The sequence below is a fragment of the Lupinus angustifolius genome, chromosome LG16, assembly GCF_001865875.1.
Source record: "Lupinus angustifolius cultivar Tanjil chromosome LG16, LupAngTanjil_v1.0, whole genome shotgun sequence".
In the NCBI taxonomy this organism is placed as follows: domain Eukaryota; kingdom Viridiplantae; phylum Streptophyta; class Magnoliopsida; order Fabales; family Fabaceae; genus Lupinus; species Lupinus angustifolius.
In genome coordinates, this window is record NC_032024.1 from 15,170,125 (window position 1) to 15,197,619 (window position 27,495).

At 30.2% G+C, this 27,495-nt stretch overlaps 3 protein-coding genes across 5 annotated transcripts; 2 read left to right on the top strand and 1 right to left on the bottom strand.

Moving 5' to 3' along the window:
* Positions 2,182–4,676, bottom strand: LOC109330238. 2 transcript variants are annotated; one of them, XM_019564350.1, is made up of 5 exons: positions 3,931–4,676; positions 3,634–3,695; positions 3,129–3,202; positions 2,356–3,037; positions 2,195–2,230 (listed from the first exon to the last, which is right to left on the bottom strand). In XM_019564350.1, exons 1-4 carry the CDS (start codon positions 4,219–4,221, stop codon positions 2,385–2,387), a joined length of 1,080 nt encoding a protein of 359 aa, XP_019419895.1. In that variant the 5' UTR covers positions 4,222–4,676; the 3' UTR covers positions 2,195–2,230; positions 2,356–2,384. The 2 variants fall into 2 exon arrangements, with proteins under 2 accessions (XP_019419894.1, XP_019419895.1); XM_019564349.1 differs by having other exon boundaries at positions 2,182–3,037.
* LOC109330237 lies at positions 9,427–11,657 on the top strand. 2 transcript variants are annotated; one of them, XM_019564347.1, is made up of 4 exons: positions 9,427–9,945; positions 10,157–10,218; positions 10,649–10,713; positions 10,825–11,657. In XM_019564347.1, the coding sequence occupies exons 1-4, from the start codon at positions 9,628–9,630 to the stop codon at positions 11,484–11,486; spliced, it is 1,107 nt and encodes a 368-aa protein (XP_019419892.1). In that variant the 5' UTR covers positions 9,427–9,627; the 3' UTR covers positions 11,487–11,657. The 2 variants fall into 2 exon arrangements, with proteins under 2 accessions (XP_019419892.1, XP_019419893.1); XM_019564348.1 differs by having other exon boundaries at positions 9,428–9,921.
* On the top strand, positions 22,465–27,238 carry LOC109329137 (peroxidase A2-like). The gene is made up of 4 exons (XM_019562813.1): positions 22,465–22,700; positions 23,235–23,429; positions 23,916–24,081; positions 26,564–27,238. Exons 1-4 carry the CDS (start codon positions 22,482–22,484, stop codon positions 26,980–26,982), a joined length of 999 nt encoding a protein of 332 aa, XP_019418358.1. The 5' UTR covers positions 22,465–22,481; the 3' UTR covers positions 26,983–27,238.

Genomic DNA, 27,495 nt, shown 5'->3' on the forward strand with positions numbered 1-27,495 from the left:
ATATTTTTTACCAATCATAATTAAGAACACAGATCTTAAAGAAATGTTTAGGAGGGGCAAAAATATAAAATTAATTAACTAAAAATATTGATAATTGTTTAAAATTTTCTAAAAAACATTTCATTTCTAAATAATAGTAATTAACAATTAAAGATGTTAAAGAAAATGTACATTAATTTAAAGTGCCGCTCTTCGTTAAATACTTCGACTCATCGATAATTAAATTAAGGATAAAATTTATAGCTATTTATTTTTAATATAAATCACCATGTTGTCTACAAAAAATTCATCTTCTATTTTATTACATAGTTTTGTTTTAATTTGTTGTCTTTGTTGCTGAAAATAATCTTCCTATAGTAGCTAAATCACAATAGTTAAGATAAGATTATAACTTGATCAAACAAATAATTTATTTACTTTGCACATATTGTCAATGTTCAAATTAATTCAGACATGGTTGAGAGTTTCTATTTTCTCAAACATGAATGACCAACAACATTAACAATAAAATATCGAAATTAACACATAAAGTATTTCGCCTCTTACTTGCATTGAAATTCATATGATAGAATTTTTGCATAATATATATATATATATATATATATATATATATTATGCAAAAATTCTATCATATGAATTTCAATGCAAGTAAGAGGCGAAATACTTTATGTGTTAATTTTATAAAAATCCATTGAATCTTAAGACTTTTGGTACAAATTTGACAAAGACAATATTTATCCTAAAAAATATTTAAAAAAATTTGAAGAAAAAAAATTGAGAGGGACAGTTGCCGTCACCTGTCTCCAATAAGTTTCACCCCTAATAACACATAAAATGATATATTTTTTAGATAAGAAACTTGTTCCCATTAAAAACCTAAAAGATGCTGCAAAATAGTTGCCCTATTTCTCAAGTGATATATATCTACTATATATATTTTCACTTAGTTCATTTAAAAAAGACCAAACTTATTCTCAAATGTGGCAATACTTGGACATGACCCACTAATAAATTTATAATAATTGTTACAATCGACAATCAATATAAAATTTTATTGAATTTTTATGATATGGATAATAGTTGTTGCACCAGATATAATAAAAATTAAAGTTTAGGGTTTAATTAATTAATTACTTGATTTTTCCCGAATTAGATTATGCATGTAAATCTACTTTTGTTTAAAAGAACAACTCCGTTTTCTAAATACCAATTTTTGACATTGCACACATGTACCTTTATCTTCTATCCATAGCTGTTATCTAACTTCTTTATATACATATTTTCAAATCTATATGGAAAAACATTAAACAATGTATCCTTGTACTGGAGGCAATCCTGTCCGAGCCGGGAATATCCACAGGTAAGTGTGGCTAACTCTCCCAACGAGCATTTTTCCATCCACAAGACTCGAATTCGGGTTCTTGCTTAAGATAATCAAACATTAAACAATGTATGGTTGTTCATATTTTGGTGTCAGTAAAATATTTTTCATAAAAGAAGACGGATACGGAGGATATAATGAACCCGCTTATAGATACACATTCCTTATCAATTTTTAACTCATCATCTATGTGTGCAAGAATGGCATTCACCATTTATCATCCATTTTTTCTTTATTCGTAAGTAACACATTCGGAAATATTTATTGAATGGTCATAAGAAGTATTCGATTGGGATAACGACTTGCATGTAAGCTCATATTATATCAAGCTAAAATGTTCATAATATAAAAATTTAAGGTGAAATATATATAGTGTGACATACTAATTATTGATGCACTATCAAGAATTTTGATATGATAAAGTTGGTTGTTATTTCCTTGGTCAAAGGACACGCGTTCGGATCTTTGTTCTCATGATACAGTCCAGTAATAATATCTGTTGAGTAATTTTAACCAAATGTGTATAAACTATAAAGATTAAATTACACTGCCAAATCAGAACGTACACAAGTCTAATAATATAAGAATCCATAAATAATTTAAATGTTGAATACAATTTGATTAAAATAATCTTTAGAAAATGAATTAAAAATAAATAGAAACTGAAGAGGAAGAAGAGAAACAACAAATACGAATATAATTAGAAAATACAATATAAATATGTATTTAATTCCTAAAACAGTAAAAAAAGATTGAAATAATATGAAAAACTTAAAACACTAAGAAGAACACATTATTTAGAGAAACACATATGACCAAGTAACATAGAATAACACAATATTTAGAAAATGATACCACATATTATTGAATAACATAACACACATTAAGCAAGCGGTTGCACCACTAAAAGTATATATGATTAAGTACTAAATCATACATGAAATAATAATAATAATAATAATAATAACAACGGTTCATGCACACTATTATATAATATTTCACCTTACTCGTTATCCTCATGAACCACAACATTGTTCTTCGTTTGTCCCAATAAGCTACTTATAGATCGTGCTTTCACCATCCCAAGCTTCATCCTTCTCTTGGTAACTATCACTGATTTCTTCTCATCATCACTCACCAAAGGATAATCATCACTAACACTAATACACTTAGTTTTCTTTTCAGGAATAGATGAAGCCGCAGATATAGGTTCACACATGTTATCATGCACATTCTTATGATCTGATTCAGTAGTAGAAGCAATAGATCTGTTTCTAACACTTGTCATGCTTCTAAGTCTTCCTTTTCCTAAGTGATGCTCACATAATGAGTAACCTACTAGTGTTTGTTGACAACACCTCCATCCTCTTCCATTTACACGACTGCACCTTGAACCTTCCATCACTGCACTTCCCTTTGCCTTCTTCTTACCAACATTATTATTTACTCGATCGAGTTTTTTAGTCTCGCGACTCTTATCTTCTTCGTCAACCCAGTCAATATCATCCTCATTATCATCATTCCGAGTTGAACACTTCTTGTTCATCTTAGTCTTCATCTTTGCCTTCATCTTCTTATTACTATTACCATTATTCTCAAAGCTCCCCCTCCTTTTCTTTAACGGAATAGCCTTTTCTCCATCACACCATCTTCCATCTACAAAGCATACATAAATAGATACATTAAACTTACTACACTAAATTCAACACACTTGCATGCATTGAATAAAGCAATAATCTTTGTTTACCTTGAGTAGAGGAAAGACTTGAAGGTGGCAAGACTTCATGAGCTACAATCTCTGAACCCAAGATAACTCCTTTCCTACAAATATAACAGTCCCAGAAAGAGCCACATACATATACATATATACATGTATATATGTATAAGATTTAGAGCAAAAGAGAAAGAAAGAATAAAAGATAAATAAAAGGGGTGTAAGATTTGAAGGAACAAAATGTTGTAGATGGGGACCAGCATTTTTTGGTGGTAGCTAATTGTGCACTTCAAGTGCAAATGGTAGTTGGCTAATTTAGAGAAAACAACGATGAGATGCATAGTTATTAGATATATAATATAGGAGGGTATATATAGTGGCTATATATGGTGGCTACACACAAATTAAAGGTCTTATTTAAAACATAAATATTTTTTTTGAATGGAAGCTAGTTAAAAAAATCAAGTCATGGGTCTCCAATATTTTCACCTTTTTTACTACAAGATTCATGAGAGAATAGAAAAAATTTCTTAATTACCTGAAATGACTATTACCCTTCTCCTTTGAATCACTACTCTCTTGCTTTCTTTCATCCTCATCCTGCAAAATCAACCACACATAGGATCCACTCATTCATCACCAAGAGTACTCTTTCCAAATTTAAATAAATATAAAAAAAAACTATCCAACTAGAAAGAAACGAATTTGACAGCAAGTACTCGCTAGAGATTGGACAAAAGTGCACTTGTAATAGCTCATATAATGTAAAATTTCGAAAAAACAAAACAGAAATAATAAAAAATTAAAAAAAAATTATGTGTGTTCTTTCACTAACCAAAGGTTGTTGCTTGTTGTGCTGTCTATGTGGCCCACACTCACCGATGCCGGAGAGATCATAGCCATTGGTTTTTTCTCCGATCGTTGGTAGAATCTGATCAAACGGCTGATAATGATCCCAGTTTGATGGTGCTTGAACAGAAGCTGGAGAATCATGGTGTGGGGTGGTAGTAGTAACATCGTTGAGTTGCACCATGACCGGTGACCGGTTCACCAGGTTGGGATCTGAAATAGGCACAGTTGAGGAGAGATAAGAAGGGAAAAGACCTTGATTTTTACGGATCCTCATAGGTGCAAGATAGAACTTTGATATACAACTTCACCAGATTCACTATCCACAAAGACCCAGAAGATAAATGATCTTGAAGTCTCAGATTTCAAAGGAAAATAGTTGAGAAAACGAGATATGAAGAGAAACCCATCTACTACATGCTCCTAAAGACCAAGAAAAATTTAAGCTTTTATGAAAAAACTCTCACTTTCTCACTCTTTTTTCAACACAAATGAATACAATTACACACACCCACTCTATATATTTCTACTTATATATGCGTTGTTATATATAATACTGTGGTATGAGTTTAATTCTCTCTCTAACTTTTATTTGTTGCACCACAGCATAGAAGAGAGTTGTATGGGTGAAAGATGGCACGTGTGAAAGAGGGAAAAGCACGTGCGAGGGGGGAACCGGGTAAGACGGTAGTCGGTGGAAGAGAGAGGGGAAGAGAAAGGGACAGAGTACGACGAGGAAGAAAGGGTGGAAAATGGAAATGAACGAGTTGTATATAAAATTACAAGAAATGAAAATAATAAAAAATGAATTGATAAGAATTTAATATAGTTAAGATAGATGAGTTTTCATAAATATGCAAAAAGTATAGTTCCAGTAAGTTTATTTTATTGTCTTCAATATCATCTTTTAACTTTATTGTTTTCAAAGTAATATTTATACATTAGTGAGACTAACGCTTCCATTAGTAATTTATCTTCTTCATCCACATTCTTATTTTTATATAGAATGTATTATTTTTATATTATATTATTTAAGAAAACTATAGTGTGATATACGCTAGAAGTTAAAAAATAAAAGTAAACTGTTATGACTAAATAATTTATCCACATTTCAAATTTAATGTCATAATTAATATAATTCACTTATCCATTAAAAAAGTCACATCAACTTAGAAATGAGAGGTTTAAAAATTGATGTGATAGTTAAAAAGGAAACATTAATTTACATTAAGAGATGTATAATATTTAGAAACATGAAATTTGAATTACTCCATAGAAGTTATTTTATATTTTTCCTTTATCTATTAGTATAGAAGATTAGTATAAATAAACATGAAATTAAGAATTATTAAAGATAAAGTAGGGAAACATAAAATATTTCAAAGGCGGTTATTTTATGTTTTTCTAATTTATATTAGTATTAGTATAGAAATTTATATAAAATACTTCATGGTAGTTATTTAATGTTTATTAATATTAATTAGTATAGAAGATAAAGTATGGAAACAAAATATTTCAAGAGTAGTTATTTTATGTTTTTCTAATTTCTATTACTATTAGTATAGAAATTTATATAAAATACTTCATGGTAGTTATTTAATGTTTATTAATATTAGTATATATAAAGATGAAAGTAGAAGTTATAAAATAAAACTAGAAGTTATAAAATATGAAATTAGGAAACATAAACTACTTCATGAAAGTTATTTTGAGTTTTGTCTTTATTAATAGTATAGAAGTATAGATAAATATATAGTTAGTATATTGTTCATCTTTGATTTGTTTTAGGTTAATAATATTAATTATTCATTATTGATTTATATTAAGTTAATAATGATAATTGTTCATCATTGATTTGTATTACGTTAATAATGACAAAATATGAATGATAAATGATATAATGATAATATATAAAATTCATTGTAGATTTCCCTTATAAAACTCAATAAATAATTCTCAACTAAAATTCATTACTTTGATATTATTAAATCCACGAATGATATGCAATCTTAGAGTTGTAACGATAACTAAGCTTAGCCTCTTATTTTTTAGTATCATTGAATTTATAATATTGAGATTTAGGAAATTCATCTACTTACTTTTGAGAAATTGCACCATTGAAAAAATGAATTTTGAGCTACAACTTTAACATAAAAGTAATTTACAGAACTAAATTGAAACATAAAATAATTTAAATGATATGAAAATAGAAAATAATATAGAAAAATTATTTAAAACAAAAAAGCTTATATCAGTTATATATGAGCACCTTAAAACAGAAAGGAAAAAATCTTAAAAGGTCAAATTTAGTAGTTTTTTTTGCCTAAATGATATAAAGGTGTCTTGTGTAAAAAAAGGTTTATTCATGGCGAAATCTAGGTCAATAACTTTTATACCTCTAAAAAAATTATCCTTGAATTATATACTAAACACACTCTTCATATAAAAATGAAGAACAGAAAAAGAAAACCTGATAAGAGAAAAAGTTGGTGGGTGTTATCGTTGATACTTTTAAGGAGAGGGACTGTGGGACCCACAACCCCAACCCTCCTTAACATTATATTAACAACTACCTCTCATACATCTTCAGTTCTTCCCCAATATGTTTTCTCTTCTTTTTTCCCATCCTTCATAAATTCGTTATTCTTCTTGCAATTACCCACTACTATACAATGCATTAGTTTAGAGTATCTATCTATTCAGAATCACTTTTAAAAACTTTCTTACTTATAGACAATTTAATATAAAGAAAAAACATTAATTTTACTCGCTAGCTCAAGTCCAAAAACAATCCCAAGGTTTAATAATATATATGCAAATATGATACTGGGGTTAATATAAAGTGTACTTTAGTGTATGCATTTTACAAGTAATTGTCATCCACTATTTTTTATATAAATTACCCTTCAAACATTATATGTTGGTAAAACTAGTCACCGATAATATTAAATTACTAATAGATTAAAAATTATTGTCATTAACCTTACAACAGTAACAATACAACAATGCATACTAGTTAGCATCGATGGTCGGAGGAAACCATTGCCAAAATACAAATTAATTCAGAAGAAGAGAATACATAAATTTTATGGTTAGATGGGACAATACAATAATATTGTTATAAGAAAATTTGATTATAAATAATATGATCTAACAATTGAGATTAAGACAACATGCACCATTTAGAAATTGTCAGTACCTTGCGAGAACCAATTTTACCGATATTTAAAGTTTAAGAGGCAATTACAAAAAAGGTTTATAATAATTACTTGCAAAAAGACTAACATTTCGGGGAGGGTAATGAACTTTCCTCTATTTTAAATTGAAATAATTATCTTCTTATTATATAATATTAAAATAAATATTTTATTAGGATTTGAACTGAAGAAGGCAAAACCACAACGTGTGAATAACTAAAAAAGGGGTATACTTATCCATTAAAATGGTCATCCTAAACATGTAATTTTCACAATTAGATTTAATACTCTTTTTAACATAAGGTTCAACTTATACTGTGTATAAGCTTTAGATTTAGATTTGCTCATTATTAAACTTTAGGCTTGGATTTGCACATGACCTAAAGGGATTAAAGTGCTTTTTCCATAATAAAAATGTAAAAAGTTTAATGGATATATTTCAATCCAATTTTACAATAGTACAATTATTTTAACTATTTGACCTACAAAAAAGAATCATCTCCAATATTGAAGAGACAAGTTTTTTATTTTACCTTTATATTTAAGAGTTCAAGTGTCATCACTTTATATCTAAATGATAAAAGTATCACATCCTATAATATTTTCTTTGTTTTTTTATCCACTTTCCTCTCTCTGGATTCTCATTCTAAGAAGTGTTTCTCTACAAGTTTTAAACTTTTTTACTCCACATATATATTCTTTTTGAGACCCCTCTCTCCCATAATAGAATTTCCCTCAAGTCTAATACATTGTATTTAGCTGGTGATAGCAAGAATAAGAATGTATGAAGAGAAAGCATATATGGGTGAGGGTGATGGAGAAGGTGGTGGTTAATGTATTGCTAAAGAGGGTTGGGTTTGAGGGTCCCAGAGTCCCTCTCCTTAAAAGTATAAACGATAACATCCACCCACTCCTTTCTCTTATCAATTTTTCTTTGTTTTTTCTTTCTCTTTTTTTTACTCGTTTTGTGTAATTTTCTATTCTATGATAGGCATTCTTCCACTTCCTTAATTGACTTAAACAAATCCAATATATATATATATATATATAATCACTTAAAAAGATTACGCTTATGGTGTAGGTTTATTTTCAAAACATTTAAATATGCATGTTTATATTTAAATAAGTTAATGGATACACTTTTAAATAATATTATTTAATACTAAAATTATATTACATTTTTTTAAAAGTAAATTTCACATACATTTGGGGTACTTAGATCTACACCGATCGAGAAATAAATAAAAAATCAGTCCAAAAAATGAAACTGTAGAAAAAGCTGAAATTGTTTGGAACGTTTTGAACTGATTTTAAAAACTGATGTTCCGATTCAATTTTTTATTTCAATTTCAGAAACATACCGATCTAGATTGAACAAATACAAAGTATACATGTATAGAAATGAAGACGATTTCATTTCTAAATCTAATTAATTGAGAATGTAAAATGTATATTTTTCATATTTTTTAATTGCTATAAGTGTTATTACTTATTATTTCTTATTTTTCATGTTGTCTTTATTTTCATTGTGGTTTTGTTCATAGTTCAAATAAATATTAATATCCAATTAAATGTTTAATAGCATACTTTATACTAAGAGTCTTGGAGTAGACTTATTATTATTTTTTATATGAATTTCACACTTTCCAAACATACTAAACTTATTATTTAAAATAGACATGATTTTTTAATGTGAACTTTGAAAATAGATTAGATTTGTTATTTTTTATTCAAATAATTGAACTAAACTACACCAAAATCACATATAAATTTTGGAAGATATTTTTTATTGTAAATCAATCAAACGAGACCCCATATTATTCATATATTTGAATTCATCAATTTTTATCAAAAAAACCAATTCAAATCTGTTGTGAACACTCCTACGCATAATAATTTAATTTTGATTAAAATAATGTACTACATAACATAATTAAATTAAGTAGAGTTAGTATTAATAGATGAACCTATTAACCTAAATAAGCTTTTTACTTAACCTACAATAATAAATTCTTAACCCATTATCGGCAGCCAGGCATATTTCTAACCCTATTTCCACCGTTCCTTCCGGTCGTACTCTGTCACTCTCTCTTCCACCGGCAGGTCCCACCTCACACGTGCTTCCCACTCCCACAACTATTTCACACGTGCCGTTTCTCACCCATACAACTCCCTTCCTTTCTTTGGTGCAACAAATACAAGTTAAAGAGAGAACAAAAACAACTCATTCAACACCAATATATATGAAGGCACATATAGAGATAGATAAGAGCATATACATAAAAGATAGAGTTTGTGTGTGTCAATTGTATGTGTTCTTGTTTTCACTAAAAGCATAAGTTTTCTTGGTTTTTGGGGTCATATAATATATGGGTTTACCCCATTTTCTATCTTCTTCTATAATTTTCTTCTGAAAATCTAAAACTGTAAGGTCGCTTCTCTTTGTGGATAATGAAAAATCTGGTGAAGGAGTGTGTCAAATTTCTATGAGGATCCGTAAAAGTCAAGTTATTTTCCCTTCCTATTTCTCTTCCACTGTGCCTCTCTCAGATCCCAACCTGATGAACCGGTTACCGGTAGTGGTGCAACTCAACGATGCTGCTACTACTACTATCACCACACAACATGCTTCAGCTGCTGCTGAAGCACCATCGAACTTGGATTGTTATCAGCCGTTTGATCAGACTCTACCACCTATCGGAGAAACAACCAATTGCTATGATCTCTCCGGCATCGATGAGAGTGGGCCACACAGACAGCACAACAAGCAACAACAATTGGTTAGTGAAAGAACACAAACATATGTAATTTTTTTTTGTTTTTTTTTTACTATTTATGTCTTGTTTTTTCGAAATTTCATGATGTGGGCTTTTACAAGTGCACTTTTGTCCAATCTTAATCCATTGGTGGGTGTGAAATTAGTTTCTTTCAATTTGGAATTTATGTATTTTAAATAGGCACTACTCTAGAGGGGATATATATAAGTGGATCCTATGTATATGGTATATTTTTCAGGACGAGGATATTAGAAGTAAAGAGAGTGGAGACTCAGTAGAGAAGGGTAATAGTCATTTCAGGTAATTTAAGAACTCTTGTGTTCTTTCCATGATCTGATTGTTTAACCATCTTCCATAATAATAATAATAATAATAAAACAGTTTAAAAAGAAAGGAATATAGACAAGATGAAAACACTGTTTATGGTTGGTGTTTTAAATATATAGCTTTTTGTGGCACCATATATAGCATCCTATCCTATTACATCTAAACCAAGACTCCGTATGTTGGTTTCCCTAAATTAGCCAACTACCATTTGCACTTGAGGTGCACAACTAGCTACCACCAAAATGCTGGTCCCCATTTACAAACAACATTTGGTTCTTTCAAAATATTACACCCCTTTTATTTATCTTTTATTCTTTCTTTCCTTTTTGCTGTAAATTTTGTGCATACATGTACATGTATTTGTATGTGGTTGTGGCTCTTTCTGGGACTACTTTGTTTGTAGGAAAGGAATCATTTTTGGTTCGGAGATAGTAGCCTTGCCACCTTCAAGCCTTTCCTCTACTCAAGGTAAACAAAGGTTATTGCTTTTTTAGTTTATTCAATGCATTTCAATGTAAGTGTGCACCACTAGCTTGTGTTGACTTTGGTGGGGTCAGTCTAATGTATCTATGTATGCAGATGGAAGATGGTGGGAAGGAGAGAAAGCGATTCTGTTAAAGAAACGAAGAGGGATCTTTGAGGATAATGGTAAAAATCTAGGTAGTAGTAAGAAGATGAATTCAAAGATGAAGACTAAGATGAACAAGAAGTGTTCAACTCATAATGATAATGATGATGATGATGATATTGACTCGGTAGAAGAAGATAAGAGTCATGAGACTAAAAAATATGATCGAGTGAATAATAAAGTTGGTAAGAAGAAGGCAAAGGGGAGTGCAGTGATGGAAGGTTCAAGGTGCAGTCGTGTAAATGGAAGAGGATGGAGGTGTTGTCAACAAACACTAGTAGGTTACTCATTGTGTGAGCATCACTTAGGAAAAGGAAGGCTTAGAAGCATGACAAGTGTTAGAAACAGATCTATTGCTTCTACTACTGAATCAGATCATAAAAATGTGCATGATAACATGTCTGAACCTATATCTGTGGCTTCATCTATTCCTGAAAAGAAAACTAAGTGTGTTAGTGTTAGTGATGATTATCCTTTGGTGAGTGATGATGAGAAGAAATCAGTGATAGTTACCAAGAGAAGGATGAAGCTTGGGATGGTGAAAGCACGATCTATAAGCAGCTTGCTGGGTCAAACGAAGAACAATGCTGTAGTTCATAAGGCTAACAAGTAAGGTGAATATTACATAATAGAGTGCGTGGATTGTTAATAGTATTTCATGTATGATGTACTACTTGAGGTTCAAATAATTTTTCATAATAGAAAATTGTCATAACCATATATACTTTGTGGTGCAACTACTTCGTTCTTATTCAACTAGTGGAAGGTGTTCTATTTTATTCAATGATTTTGTGGTGTAATTTTCTTCGTACTCAATGATGCTTTACATGTGTGCTTTTAGTCTTTAGTATCTAGCCCGTGATGGCATTATCATTATTAATATTGGACTCGGCCATGGTGCAATATTAGGTATTGAGGGGTACAGAGATCAATGTCTCATTTTTTTTCTGACCAATGAAAAAGTGACACTTCATTAAAAAAAATATAAAATAACATATTTGCATTATTTAGAGAAATCTTATTGGTTAGGGACATGAGGACATACTCATTTTGGAACAGCTAGGATCACTTGTTCCAAAATGAATATGTCTCATGTCCCTAGCCAATGAGATTTTTCCAAGTAATACAAATATATTATTTTATGTTTTTAAAATTTTTCTTTTTAATGAAGTGTCACTTTTTCATTTGTCTAGTACAAGAAAATGGGGCAGGTGATCTTTTTCCTCAAAAATCTCCCTCACTGTAAAGTACTAAGATTTGCGGTTAAATCTTGGTAACAAGAAATGTTAGTACTTGGTTACATTTTAGTGACCAACAAGTTCCAGATTCAAATTTTGGTAATAATGTCTTGGTTAAATTCCGGTTAATGGGGTAAATATATGTAAATCTACCTTTTTTTTCAAATCTCAATAAACGGAAGCTTAGTGTATTAATTCACCCTGTATTAGACTGGGCACGTTCTAATCTTGCTGTGGAATGAGAAGGTTGTACATGCACTTGGTTGAATTATTCAGATGATTTTATTGGTGGATTGGATCATGACCACTTTGTGACATACGTCACACTCCTCTCCATTAATAGATGATTATCTTATCATAATAAACATAAGAATATAAGTATAATTACATATTATATTTTTTTGTTTTTTGGCCTCACTTTTCTCTCAAGTTCTCATTCTTATGACATTTGATCAACTAAAAACTACATGAACCCTATCATTATATCAAAATTTGTTAGAAATATTATCACGTCTAGAATCTAAATGATATCTCACTCATACTTATATGCTTATCTTTTATTTATTTCAGTTTTGGTATCATATACTACTCTCCTAAGAGTTTTGAGTCAATAATGATCTATCCGATTTGACTAGTATTTTCTTCAGTCAATGAAAAATACGTGATTTAAATCAATATAATATAATACTTTTAAATGTATCTCATATCAATGAGGATAGTTAATTTTCGTAATGTTTTAAAAATACAAGTTGACATTTACCTTCATAAATCTCTTTTGAATATTTACAAATTTATTTTTTTATTAATAAGAATAGAATAAATAAAAGAAAAATAACAAATGTTTTATTGCAAATTGCTTGGTTTGAATGTCAAAGAGGACTACATTAAAAGATTGGTTGATTCTCTTCATTGCAAGCTTTCTTCTCCTTCCCTTTCTTATTTGGGACTACATGTGGGTGTTAATCATAGACTACGTGAAACCTGAAAACCTCTATTTGAAAGGCTCCAAAACATACTCTCTTCTTGGAATACGAAAACCATTCTCACGCCCCGATTTTTGGCTGCACGATTTTGTTTAGAGTCGCCACCACATTTTATAGTTAAAAATGTAGAAAAATCTTTTAAGCTCAATTACCTTGGGCTTTTGGATTTTTAATATTCAAGTTTGGGAGTCGGTTACAAGGTAGGGAATGTATTAGCATCCTACCCGCCTACCTTAAGCACCCTTCTATAAAATATATGACTTTATTATTATTATTATTTTTATTAAATTGTTTGATTAATTAACTAATTATTAAAAGGAAAAAATATTTATTTTTATTATGGTGCCTGACAAGATTGACTCCGGTCCTACGTATCCCTATTAAGGAAATCAAGACTTACGTAGTTCTTTATATAGAAAACGGTTTACTGGTTGAGTGTATTTTAATTAAAGAGAATATATTTTTTTATCAAAAATATTTATTTTGCATATTTATTTATTATGAATAAATGTTTTTTTTATTTGGTTAATTTTGTTACTTAAAAAATGGAACTAAATTGATTTTGAGATTTAATCGATTGAAAAGAAGCGGCGTAGCGCGACCTTTCAAAGATGAACTGAGAAGAAAGAGGCCTCCAAGGCGACCTTCTCTCTATCTTTGATTAAATCTCAAAATTTATTTATTTTTGAAAAGTGCTTATTGGTCTATGTTTTATTTAAAAAATATTAAATTTTTGTAGAGATGTGATTTGCAATTTTGTTATCAAAAAATAATTTTTTATGAATTATTAAATAATTAGGATAAAATTAGATTTAATTGAAGAATGCACCATGTATTTTAACCACTTACTAAATTATTTTAGGATATTGTTAATTTTTATTAGTAATTACTTGATAATTGTAGAAAACCAAAACAAAAATCAATTGCTAAAAATGTAAGAAGAATAAAATAATAAACAGATTAGTAGTTATTCGTTAAAAATGATGAGATTTTATTATTTTTGATGATTACCATTATCCTTAAAATTCTGGTATTTAATGCGTACGATAATATTAAAAGTAAAATTTATAGTTTAATGTATAATCCAAACAAAATAATATCATTGAAAAATAATTAGATTACAAGATAAACAAGGTAGAATAACATACTTGATTAAAAAGGTGAGTTTTCTTTACACTGTGAGGGTCTGGATCCTGTGTGATAGCTTGGATGAATGGAGGACACATTTCAATCGTTGATTGGATGAGTGGAGGAGGACCTTAAGCGAATGAACACATGGCGGCTTGTCACGCGCTGGATGGGAGGTGCACAACACCGTGATGTGGGATCGTCTGCAGGGGATCTCTCACTGGTGGGCTAATCCTGTGTGGCACGGTACACCGTATCACAGACACGTTTCGTGGCGTGATTGGTTGACGCGGAAGTCAAAGGGAAGGTGTGATGGGTTATCAGATCGGACAAATGAGATTCAAAGGCTAGGGGCGAGTGCATGAGAACAGCGTGTTCCCGACTGCACTGGATCACTCTCAAAGTAAAAGAATGTTTTTCTCTCTCTTACTGCAGGTGGCTTTTTTACAGAGCTTTTTTAATGTTTCCAATGTCGTTTTTATATTCAACATGACCTCTATTTATAGCAAATAATATACCAACTGACTCCGATTTTTAGGGTGTTTAAAAATAATCTGGTAGCACCTTTTTTAACAAATCAGATTTGACCATTTCTACTTTTATTATTTTAATACTTTTCCTTTATTTCTTTTTTAAATTCAAATTAGGTCGCTAGATTTGATTATTTAATTTATTTAAATTATTTCGAAAATTTTATAAAATATGGACAAAAATTAATTTAATTATTTCCTATACATTAAAAATTTTAAAAAATTAAAATAAATAAATAAATAATGTTTTTCTCTCTCTCTTTTTTTTTAAAAGAGTTTGGGCTCAATGGTGGCTCATTCCTAATTCAAAATTTTTATTTACTAAAATTGTTTTCTTAATTTATTTTAGTTTTGAACCTTGGTCAACCTAACCACTTGGGTTAGGGAACCCTAACAACCTTAATTTATCTATTATTATTTTTGAATTTTCAGTTAACCCAATCACTTAGATTTAGGAACTATATTTGTTTATAATTATTTTTTTTTGAATTTTTAGTTAACCTAATCATTTAGATTTAGGAACTTCATTTGTTTATTATTATTTTGTTTTGTTATATTTTTATTTTTGAAAAGGAAGCTTGTAAAATGATATTCTCACTAACTTAAATTTAATTAATTTAATAATTTCGAAAATAATTATAAAAATTTCATAAAAATAGTTTATTGTTTTTATTCATTAAAAATTCTGAAAAATACCGAAATAAATAAAAATGAAGTTAATGTATTATTTTTATTTAAAAGTGTTTGGACTTTTTCTGGGCCGGACAAAAATGAGTGTTCACAACCATATTTCTTTTGGTGGTCGGATCATTTTGATCTACTCTGTTCTTTTGCTCTCCATATGTACTACTTGTCTTTTTACAAAGCCCTTCTAGACGTTGTTCGTTCTATATAAAAAATTCAAAGAAACTTGCTTTGGGGAGGGGCGAAGAGAAATAGGAAGATTAATTTGGTCAAATGGGATCAGGTGTGTACTCCTAAGTCTAAGGGTGAGCTAGCCTTTCTTGGGAAGTGGAATTGGCATCTGATTATAGAGAGATATAATTTTTGGTGTAAAGTGTTGTGTTCTAAGTATGGTAAGGTTATCACTAATCCTTCGGCGGCTGGGTTGCGATCCCCTCCTTTCAATCAATCTGTGTGGGTTAGGGATCTAGAGAATATTCATATTAGGGGTATCGATAACACTCACAAGTTTTCACGAGGTATTCTTCGTCGTGTTGGGGATGAGACTACTACTAGTTTCTGGCATGATAACTCGTTTGACCCTTCAAACTTTTTATCTAGGCTTAGGAGACTCTATAATCTTAATTTGCATCAGGATGCCCATATTAATAAGTTAGAGAGTTGGTTGGGGGGGGGGGGGGAATTTGGAACCTCACTTGGCATCAATTTTTTACCTGGGAACTTGAACTAACTAATTATTGATAAATCCAAACAATATTTGGTTAGATCATCCTATGACATTCTCATTCATCAGCATCATCGACAAGTCTCCAACAATCGTCCTCTTCATCTTCTTTGAAAATCAAAAACACATTTGAATATCACTTCTTTTGCTTGGCGGCTCTTCTAGGATAGGCTACCAACAATGGAGCTGCTTTTGAGGAGGGGGCTTTTTATATCTCATGGAGGAGACCCTTTATACCAATTTTGCAACAAGCATTCCATTTGGCAACTTATTTACTAATTGTTGGATAACAACATCGCTCTACCTCTTGATTCATTCATCATTTCATTAATCACATGGACATGATATCTCACAAACTTGGTTCATGACTTTGGAGTGTCATTTGGGTAGCTACTACTTGGGCTATTTGGCTAACTAGGAATGATTTTATTTTTAATTTGGTCAAACCTTCTACTTAACAAACTATGGAATCCACAAGCGTTAAATCTTGGCTTTGAATTAATGGACAAAGGGGCAAAAACTCAGTAAATTATTTGGATTGGATAGATAAACCCATAGCATGCCTCAACATCGACTTGTAATTGTTTCTTTTTTTCTCTTCTTTTGATTCTCATGTAACTCTAATCATTTTTTAAATTTTATTACCTTTTGTCGATAAAAAATGAGGACATAAAATGAGAGAGTTGATCTCTATTCCTTCGTGATATTATTGTAGTGGAGTTTAAGGAGAAGTTCAAACACACATGCTTGTGATTGGGACGAAGCATATATGAAGTCATTGGAAATAGAGGAGGAATATGGGTTTCATTGCTCTCTTAGAAAAGATGGTTTTGTATCTTCTAATTGATGGGTACTCAACAAAGGTGATAGGAATCCTACTAATATAGTTTTTTATATATAGTGTGTTAGTTATGGATAGCAACATAAGTTAAGACCTTATTGTTCCAAAACTAATTAAGTCTAGTAGCTATCAACTAATTAATAATCAGCCCACCAAGTTTCTACACATTATACCTCACATTTATTATTAGATGACTAGAACCACTTACTTAATTACATCATTCTAGTAGGTTTGTATAATTTATGGTAATAATGGACATACCATTAGGGGTGTCAAAATGGGCCGCCCAGCCCGTTTAGCCCGCGCCCGCAAATGCCCGCAATAATTTAAGCGGATCGGGTATGCCCGCAATTGGTTAACGGACAAAAAGTCATGCCCTGCCCGTTTTAAAACGGGCTAACGAGCGGCCCGCGGGCATTAGGCAGTACATTAGGCAATGATGAATGCTAAGTTATCAAGTACATTAGGCATTAAATCAATAGATTTTACATAACCACATTACATAATAATTAAGTTCTATAATAATAATTCAAAACATGTCTCTCTAACCATATTAGATAATAATTCTCTCTAACAAGTCTGCAATAATAATTATAAAATAATCAAGCAGTAATAAATTCTTGGATTAAAATTTTAAAGTGTAGAATGTAATGCCCGCGGGCAGCCCGCTGAGCCCGTTTAAAATGTCCGCTAATAAAGCGGACAAACGGGCCGGGCAATATGAGCTAACAGGCAAAAATACCATGCCCTGCCCACATTTTTTTGCGGGCAATGCGGACTGGACCGCGGGCAATGCGAACTGGACCGCGGGCAATGCCCGTATTGACACCCCTACATACCATTCACCACTAGTTACATCTACATTTCCTAATGAGTATAATAGTGCTCATACACATGGTATAAAGCCAAAAATCTTACAATTACCCACTTAAACTAAATGATTAAATAACTATATACAAATTATCATCAATACTTAAATATTACCCACTTAAACTAAATGATTAAATAACTATATATAAATTATCATCAACACTTAAATATGAACACACAAATAGAATGATCAAAATAATCTCGTTTATAGTCTACTCAACACAGAAACTAGCGTTCATCGTAATAATTCCATGCATGACAATTATACTCACAATGAGCAAAAACTTTATTTCAACTAAACCACATAATCAATGTAAATGTGTAGCATGAAAATTATGTGTTAAATATAATCTATACATGTCTATTTCTAATTGGTCTATCTTAAAGTCAAATGAGATCCAAGTTCATACTGCACTATAAACAAATCAAACTCACTGATCTATCATAATTCATAAATAATCCTATGACATTAGTATGAGTTTTCAAAAACAACACAAACTCTAACTAATCAAATGAGATTAAACTAACAACTCCTATATGACGTGCATGCTCTTGAATGGAGTTTGTTGTTAAAATAGTTGAGCATTGATTAGTTGGTTAATTAGTTTAGTTAGGATAATTAATTTTTCTATCCTTTTATATAAATGATTTAATGCAATTTTGTTATAAATCTATTCAATATTCAATGAATAAAACTTTTTTCTTTCATCTTTCTTGATTCATCAAGAAATCTTTTTCATGTCTCCTACCATTTTAACTCTCTTATTCATGCCTACTACCATTTTAACATTTGTTCCTACTAACACAATACTGCAAAAGAACAAAGAACTCAATGTTTATACATTAAGACATGAATGGAGTCCTTTTATAGGTAAAATAGAAGACTTCACTTATGTTGTCATAATATTAGCTTAAGTAGCTTTATAAACCTTGAACAACTTGCTATCCATAAATAAAGTTGTGCTGCCAAATAACAGAAATGGATACCTCACAACATGCATCAACGAGGTCCGAATTAAAATATCCATTTATCTCAGTTGATTTGTCCTCCCAAATGAGAGCATAAGGTCTTTAGGTTCATGCAAATATCTAGACTCTTTTTGGCTACAAACAACTATTCTATATCTGAAACATTCAAGTATATGCCAAGGGCGGACCTAAGCATAGGTAAGGCTCAAACACAGATCACTTGATCCGAATGACATCCCATTCCTTGTCCCGAACCAATTAAAATATTACTTTTTATTATTAAAATTTTTATTTTATTTATATGACAATATGTGATTGACCTAAGATAAGAAATGAGATATTATTAGAGAGATATAATTCCTCTCAAGTAAGGTTCCCACCACTAAGCTTAAGGGATATCTTGCTTAAACTTGGCATCAATATCTGTTTTGGGACATTGGTTGAGAATAAACTTATCTACTTCCTACATGAGTGTGTCATTTGGGCTAGATTTTGCATCTCGAAATGTCGCATTACCTTTTGATAAATCCATTTTGTCATAACCCAAGAGTTATGAGCAAACCATCAAAGTGAATTTGGATTCATAATGCAAAAATGATTCACCAAGATATTTCATCCAAAGGTCCCTTAAAAAATCTATATTGCTTCTACCAAGTAAAATATCATCAACATATACGATTAAAAAATATAAATATACTCACACTGAACTTGTGATATAACAATCTTCCATAGCATTCCCTTCAAAACCAAATGAAAGAACTAACTTATGAAACTTAAGTTATGTTTGGGATAGTTATGAAGGAAAGAGAATGAGGTGAATCATAGGGTTGAGAAGGGGAGGAATGGAAGGGAAAGAAATACAATCATTTTTCTTGTTTAGAAGTATGAAATTTAGATGGATAGAGTAAACTTATGATAATAGAAGAATATTTTTTATTTTTCCTTAAAAATATAATTAACAATGAGAAATAAACAATAATATATAATTTTATTAAAAATATTTAAGTATTATTACATTTTTTCTAAAAATGTCAATGTGAATAAAATTGTTAATGAGTGAGATTTGAACGTCATTTTATTAAGTCCTTATACTTAATAGTAATAATTAGTATACAATTCATTGTTTACATGTTGAAGTATAATACTCTCCAAAATTCTTACTCTTGCATAAACTTTAATCAAATTATCTATTTTAAATGGATGATAATCAAAAGGGTATTACTTTACAAAGACTAAAAATAATTTTAAATCAAAATCTTATATCAAAATACTGCCAATGAAATCTTCATGGACAAATTAAGTAGACTCCAGAAATATTTTTTTCTAGAGACACATGGACGATGGCCCCATATATGGCTTTCTCCCCATCGATTGCGGCGATGCTTTTAAGAATAACAATTACACTTCGTGACTGCAAGTTGTACCTTAAATTTTTATTTTCCCACAATGACTTGGATTTGGTACCAGCAAACAAAGACGGAAAATGAAGAAATATATGAAACGTGTAAATCGTTTGTAGCATTGGTACCATTAGAAAATAGACTCCAAAAAAAGTTATTTCCTTTACAATTCAGATAGGATCTCTAATCTACTCTATGCATACTACTATTATCTAGCTAAAAGATTTTTGTTGTAGTATTTTTAAGACATTTTATGTTTTTTATATAACAGTTATTTTCATTTTACTCTTATTTATCATTTGTTGTGAAAATTTATATTTCTGATCTTTATCAATTACTCTCTCATTTCTTTATAAATATTGACTTTTACTCAAACGACAGAAATCATTATTTTATTTTGTTTTCATCAAAGTTGTTATTATTATTTTTATTATTTTCAATTTTCTTTCCTACTTAACTTCATTATTATTTATCTCCACAATAATAAGGTAAGGATATAATTACTAAAGAAATTATAAATACTATTTTTAACTTTGAGAATAACAGTTAAATATGATCAAATAATTTCTAAAATGTATAATATTTTTTAAATCGAGAAAAATAGTGTCTAAATCTTCCCACTTATGTACAAGGATAACATATATTATAGGGTGATATTTTACTTGTTAGTCATTAATTTAAAAATGATTTTTCCTGTGACATGAGAATTTACATGAAGATATCTCATAATCTATAAATGATGAAAGTGAGTAACCAACTTTCTGTGTTTTCTTATGTTCAATTTTTATTTCTTATTTCATATTGATACCTAGTTTCTTTATAAATAAATCAAGCTGATAGGTGACAAACTTTTTTTTGAAGGGTTTAACGCTATGTATTGTGTGAGCAGAAGCTCCATTACTATGGTATGATAAATTTAAATAGTTTTTTTATGAAAAAGTTAAGTAGGTTTTTTATTTGAAAGTAATGCATTTATAATTTTGAGAAATGATATTTATCTTCTTTATGCATATGAGAAAAAATCTTCTAATTTTTATGAAACAAACTCTAAGCTAAGCATGAATCTATATTGCACGTGTCAGTATAAATACTTAATCATACCCTTTGAATTTAGTATAGACTTGTTGGACATTTCGATTTTCTACTTTCTATCATCACCACATTCCACAAGTTGCATACCATTAACTTAATGAATAATTTCTCAGGCATGTTTGTTTAAATTAGACTTTAGTGCTTGTTGTTTTTAGTTTTTACTGGTATTTAATTTGTTTCTAGCTACCTTGCTTATAAAAAAGTTAGTTCCTACATTTGTTTTCTTTTGAAATCAATAACCTTACATATAAACATTTTCAGAGCTATAAATTTTTATTATGATGACACAGATCTAATTAGTAAATGCCTGACATTTTACAAAGAAAAAATGTCATACTCTATTCAAAGATGTGAGTTTGTAACTTTTCAAAATTATTAGAATCGTTATGTAAACAAAAATTCAAGGTATTTGCAACTTTTAAAAAATGAGTTTGTAACATTTGAAACTAGTTTTTAGAATGCTACTTGAAATAATGTTCAATTTACCCTTCAAAATATTTAAAATTACATTTTTATCTCTAACTAAAAAATAGTATTATTACTTTTTAGTTATTTTTCAAATTCTAGGCTTCCAACTAATTTCATAGCCATAAGATACAAGTTCATAACTACTTATAGAACACACCTTAAATATTGCATTTGGGATATTATACATATTTGTCACAATAAGTATTGTTCTTCGATGTCAAATACGGAATTTTATATTCCGGAGCCTACCTTCACTAACCATTAAACAAATTATTGGTTGACCAACTAGTTTAAAACATTTTTAAATATAAGAATTGATATAAAAATAAAATATACAATAATTTAAAAGTGAGTATGATAAGGCTTAAATTTAATTTTAACATAAATTTTAGGTTGCCAAATTATTTTACGAAAAAGTAAGACAAGGTAGTTAAGTGGCAATCATTGCGGTTTGAATTTTCCTTTCCATGTCCCATTGGTTACCTAATGAGTATTTTAAATCTTCTAATTTTTTAATACTATATACATAGCTTAAACTTCTAAGTAATAACCAGTGAAAAACTTTAACCTTAAGCAAATTATAAAGTATATTATAGACATAAGTTTCTTCTCTCTATATATATATATGTCATTCATATATCAAACATTGAACCCAACATTCAGAAAGATTTAAAGCCAACCATGCTTTGCTATACTCCTTGTTCCCTTCTAAAGGGTACCATTTTCTTAGCTCTAACCTTTATTTATCAGTCAAATGCTCAACTGAGTTCAACTTTCTACTCCAACACATGCCCTAATGTGTCTTCCATTGTGAGCAACGTTATTCAGCAGGCTTTGCAGTCTGATACTCGTATTACTGCAAGCCTCACTCGTCTCCATTTTCATGATTGCTTTGTGAATGTAAATGCCCCAAACAATTTCTCAACAAGCTTATTTATATATAACTTATCTTGTGTTTTAAGGTGTTGTTGTGGTTACATTGCGTTTAAACAATTGTGGAAATTTGCCGTGAAAATAAAATACGGTCGTCTAGATGTAGTTACCACAATTTTGCAGCCATAATGGGTGCTTTAAAATTTAAATAGCAAGTTGTGGTTATAATTACTAAAATTTAAACAATTTTGCAGTTGCGATATTAATTACTTTAGGATTAAAAATATTTTTGAATTCAATTCGGTTGATGTAAGCTAAATGTGATGCAATGTGGTTGCGCTGTAACCTAATGTGACCACATCATTTTGGTTCTTTTTTTTTATAAGCAAAATAAGTAGTGTGATACAGTTACAACAGTTATTATAACTATAATAATATTGCGATATCACATGGTGTTGTTTGCAATTTGAATCATCGAACATAATTTGTTGCAGTCTCAAACCCTGTCAGATAATTAAGCTTTAGAGGACGAATTAATAAGTATTGTTTCTTGTGATTCAGGGATGTGATGCATCACTATTGTTAGACCAAAGTGGCAACATAACACAAAGCGAGAAAAATGCAACTCCCAACAATAATTCTGCACGTGGGTTTGGTGTAGTTGACAGCATCAAGACCGCTGTTGAAAATTCATGCCCTGGTGTAGTATCTTGTGCTGATATTCTTGCCCTGGCTGCTGAAGCTTCTGTATCTTTGGTAATTTTCTAGTACCCTTATGAGTCTCCTTTTCTTCTTTCAAGCAAAACAGTGTCATTTTTTTCTAAAACATAAATGCAATACTATTTTGACAATACACATTCCTTTAAAATGTTTTTAATATCTCCATATTTGGATTTAGCCCCTTTACAATGATGTAAACTATAAGATGCATTTTAAAGATTATACTACACATTTATGAAAATTGATTAAAAAATAGAGAAATATGATTATAAATGTGTATTTCACCTTTAGAATAAAGCTGCACTCTTGGAAAGCCATCCCTCAAAAGTCAAAACTCACCCATATACTTAGATAAATCTATTGTTGCCTTGCATGATATATGTGCCTTTGTGGTTGTTTTCAAAATAAAAAAAGAATCTTTAATTTAAGAGTAAATATTATTATGATATATGTTTTGTCTTGAACCAACACCTCCAACTTTAGTAACAGAGGATTTGATACCATCGTTTAATATATTTGCAGGCAGGGGGTCCTTCATGGAACGTACTCCTTGGAAGAAGGGACAGTTTAATTGCTAACCAATCTGGTGCTAACTCCTCCATTCCCAGTCCAACTGAAAGCCTAGCTAACATCACAGCCAAATTCTCTGCAGTTGGCTTAAACACAACTGATCTCGTTGCATTATCTGGTAATTATAATAAGATCCCGTAATTATAATAAGAGTTTAATATATATGCATTGTTGGTGGTGCATTCACATCCATTACATTTGCATTATTTATTGTTTAAGAATCTATGATTATCAACATATGAACCTTGCTAATGTGAAAACTAGTTCTACATATATATTTAATCCATTTTTTAGTCTAATATAGAAGAGGAGAGTTTTTGTTTAGCATTTTGCTTTCAACGGTAAAAAAATTATTTCATTGTAAATAAAATGGTAAAAATGTCATCTCTAAGTAATACTACTAAAGAAGATTCTTAATCCTTTAAACTTTGTGAAAATTAGGTTTGGTAACACTTCTTTTTAGGGGTGAGCATGGGTCGGGTAAGGCTAGTCCCTTATTCAACCCTAAATGTTGAACGGGATATTTTTTTAACTTGGGCTCAGTCCTAGATATGAAGCTAACTTACACTAAATGTTGATCGGGTCAACCTATGAACTCGAATCCGACTCTATACATGATTAAATATAATGCATAATCTTTTTATCTCAATATTATTGAGTATTATAAATATGTAATTTGACATATGAAATAATATGTGTACATACATTTTTAATCTTGTATATATAATAAAAATTATAGAATCAATGATACTTTCGACAAAAAAGATAGCATTACTCTGTACATAATTGAATAGAGATATCTACAAATATGATTAGCGAGTAACATGTTAGGCTCTAAACATTGACTGAATCTAAATTTTAAACCCTCACCCGACCCTAGATCTGTTGAGACCCAATCCTATTTGGACCCGATCATGATCGAGCCAAGCCAGATAAGCAGGTAAAGTCGGGTCCTGCTCACCCCTACTTCTTTTGTTAAGAAAAATTTAGTGACACTTGTATTTTGGATGAATAATTTAACAATTTACTCTTGATTTAGCTATATTAGTAATTATTATTTATTGATTTTTAAAATGGTAGGAGTTATGAACAATCTTGATAAAACAAGAAAGAAAGAATGAGAAAATCATTCATTGAATGATTATTGAATTGATGATTTGTAAAGTTACATTGAATCCTCTATATATATAAAGGGAAGAAAAAAATTAACTAACCTAACACCAAAACTAACTAACCAAGTAACCAATATAATATCTCATATTCACATACATTATTATTTATTTAGATGATACAATATATTTCAACGGCTCATCAAGTTGAAGAATGAAAATTTTAAACTCTCAGCTTGGAATTGATTTGAAGCAATAACAACACTTAACCACCTATTGCAGAAGTTATACCATCAAACGCTTAACCATTTATGACAGAAGCTATATCTTTGCTTAACCACCATGGAATATTGATCCTAATATGCAGCTTCAATGATATAAAAATGCACTATAATGATGTTGGGTGTGTGAGGGGTAAGAAATAGAGTATGAAGAAATAAAATGGATTGGTGGTAGGCAAAAAATTAAAAGGCTTATTTACTAAATTTAATCTACGTTCTTCTGATCCAAAAAAAATAATAAATTCTGCGTGTTGTGCTTGAAACTATAGTAACTTTGTCTTCATGTTTGCAATTTGATTGTCTGGGGAGCTTACCTCAACCAAGCCATTTTCCATGTAATATATATGGGCAAGCTCTCCATAATATTTATATTCACATGTAAACTTCATATCCTGGAATTTATTTAGGACTTCAAATACACTTTAACTTGATTTTGATATCATAGGCCTAACTTTTGAACAATCTTTGAATTTCTTGAGTTGAAACCAAACCAAGAGTGGCCATAAGAAACTCCATGAAGAAGGCCAAGATACATACACCTCTTCCTTGAAACATCTTCCACTGAAATCCATAGACCTTTAGTCTTGTTGTGAACAAGAAGGGTGCACCATATATTCTTCAAGCTCTCCACATTCTTGAATAAAGAATGGAACGTTTTGACGGAAAGGACTAGAGGGAGTGATAGGAGAACCAGGGTCGCCAAAAGAGTTGAACCTGAAAACTTTTGGGCTTTTTCTTACAAGTTTTGGTGGGAGAAAGATCACAAAGATTCCATCTTTTCTCTATGTCATTGTTTGCGACACCATCAAGCTCCTGCATCCTATTTGTTTGCATCATCTAGTGTTGTGAGAGGATCAAGGGCAAGCTTTGGACTTATGGAGGAATAGAAGTATGAAGTATAAGCGGAAGTCAAATAATTATCGCTCTGATACCATGTTAATTAAAATGGTAGGAGTCATGAACAATTTTGATAAAACAAGAAAGAAAGAATGAGAAAATCATTCATTGATTGATTATTGAATTGAAGATTTGCAAAGTTACATTGAATCCCGTATATAAAGGGAAGAAAAAAACTAACTAACCTTACACCAAAACTCACTAACCAACTAACCAATATAATCTCTCATATTCACATACACTATTATTTAACATTGATCATTGTTGCCTGCTTGTGTTATAACTATATTGCATCATTGACATGGACATGAAGGTGCACATACTTTTGGTCGCGCACAATGTCGGTTTTTCAACCAAAGGCTATTCAACTTCAGTGGCACGGGTAGTCCTGATCCAACATTAAACTCAACCTTTCTATCTACTCTTCAACAAAAATGTCCACAAAATGGAAATGGCACTACTTTGAACAATCTTGATCCTTCATCCATAGACACATTTGATAACAATTACTATGCCAATCTTCTTACCAACCAAGGTCTTCTTCAAACAGATCAAGAATTGTTTTCTACTAATGGTTCTGCTACAATCTCCATTGTGAACAACTTTGCTAATAACCAAACAGAATTCTTCCAAGCTTTTGCTCAGTCCATGATCAATATGGGTAATATTAATCCATTAACAGGAAATCAAGGAGAAATCAGATCTGATTGTAAGAAAGTTAATGGAAGTTGAAAGAGAGGGGATGCACAATCAAGCTGGAAGCACTTGTTCTTGATAAAATAACTCACTTACCATTACCAATCAATAATACTCAAAGCTATATAGCTTTGCATTATAGTATTATTTGTGTCATACATATTCCAAAGATAAATTGGTTCATATAAATGTAATAGTGTTATTTGATTAACTTTTTTGAACAAATTAGTGACATCTTTGCTCTCTATAAAGCAGATTGTCTTATATATAGCAAAATGGTTGAGGAGTTGTTCAAAATAGTTGTTCTTTGTTAACAATAAATATACCTCTTGTTTGTACTATTGTTTTGTCCCCTTTGTCCAGAGTAAATTTTCTATATATATTTATTGGTTTAGTGTTTTAAATTATGGTCATGATGTCGGTTGTATTTCCTCCAAGTTAAAAATTATAGGAAAATGTGATTAATACAAACTCAATTGTTATTGTTATATTATTTTTAAATCAACCAGAAATGTTACTTTTCCATCACATATAATTTGTGTGTTGCAC

Bases quoted from the DNA above. Each gene is read 5' to 3' on its own strand.
- LOC109330238 (XM_019564349.1), bottom strand. From the start codon at position 4,221: ATGAGGATCCGTAAAAATCAAGGTCTTTTCCCTTCTTATCTCTCCTCA. The intron at 3,696-3,930 runs GTTAGTGAAAGA...TTGATTTTGCAG, and splicing joins ACAACAAGCAACAACCTTTG to GATGAGGATGAAAGAAAGCA. The intron at 3,203-3,633 runs GTAATTAAGAAA...TTATATTTGTAG, and splicing joins AAGGGTAATAGTCATTTCAG to GAAAGGAGTTATCTTGGGTT.
- LOC109329137 (XM_019562813.1), top strand. From the start codon at position 22,482: ATGCTTTGCTATACTCCTTGTTCCCTTCTAAAGGGTACCATTTTCTTA. The intron at 22,701-23,234 runs GTAAATGCCCCA...CTTGTGATTCAG, and splicing joins TTCATGATTGCTTTGTGAAT to GGATGTGATGCATCACTATT. The intron at 23,430-23,915 runs GTAATTTTCTAG...ATATATTTGCAG, and splicing joins CTGAAGCTTCTGTATCTTTG to GCAGGGGGTCCTTCATGGAA.
- LOC109330237 (XM_019564347.1), top strand. From the start codon at position 9,628: ATGAGGATCCGTAAAAGTCAAGTTATTTTCCCTTCCTATTTCTCTTCC. The intron at 10,219-10,648 runs GTAATTTAAGAA...CTTTGTTTGTAG, and splicing joins AAGGGTAATAGTCATTTCAG to GAAAGGAATCATTTTTGGTT. The intron at 10,714-10,824 runs GTAAACAAAGGT...CTATGTATGCAG, and splicing joins AAGCCTTTCCTCTACTCAAG to ATGGAAGATGGTGGGAAGGA.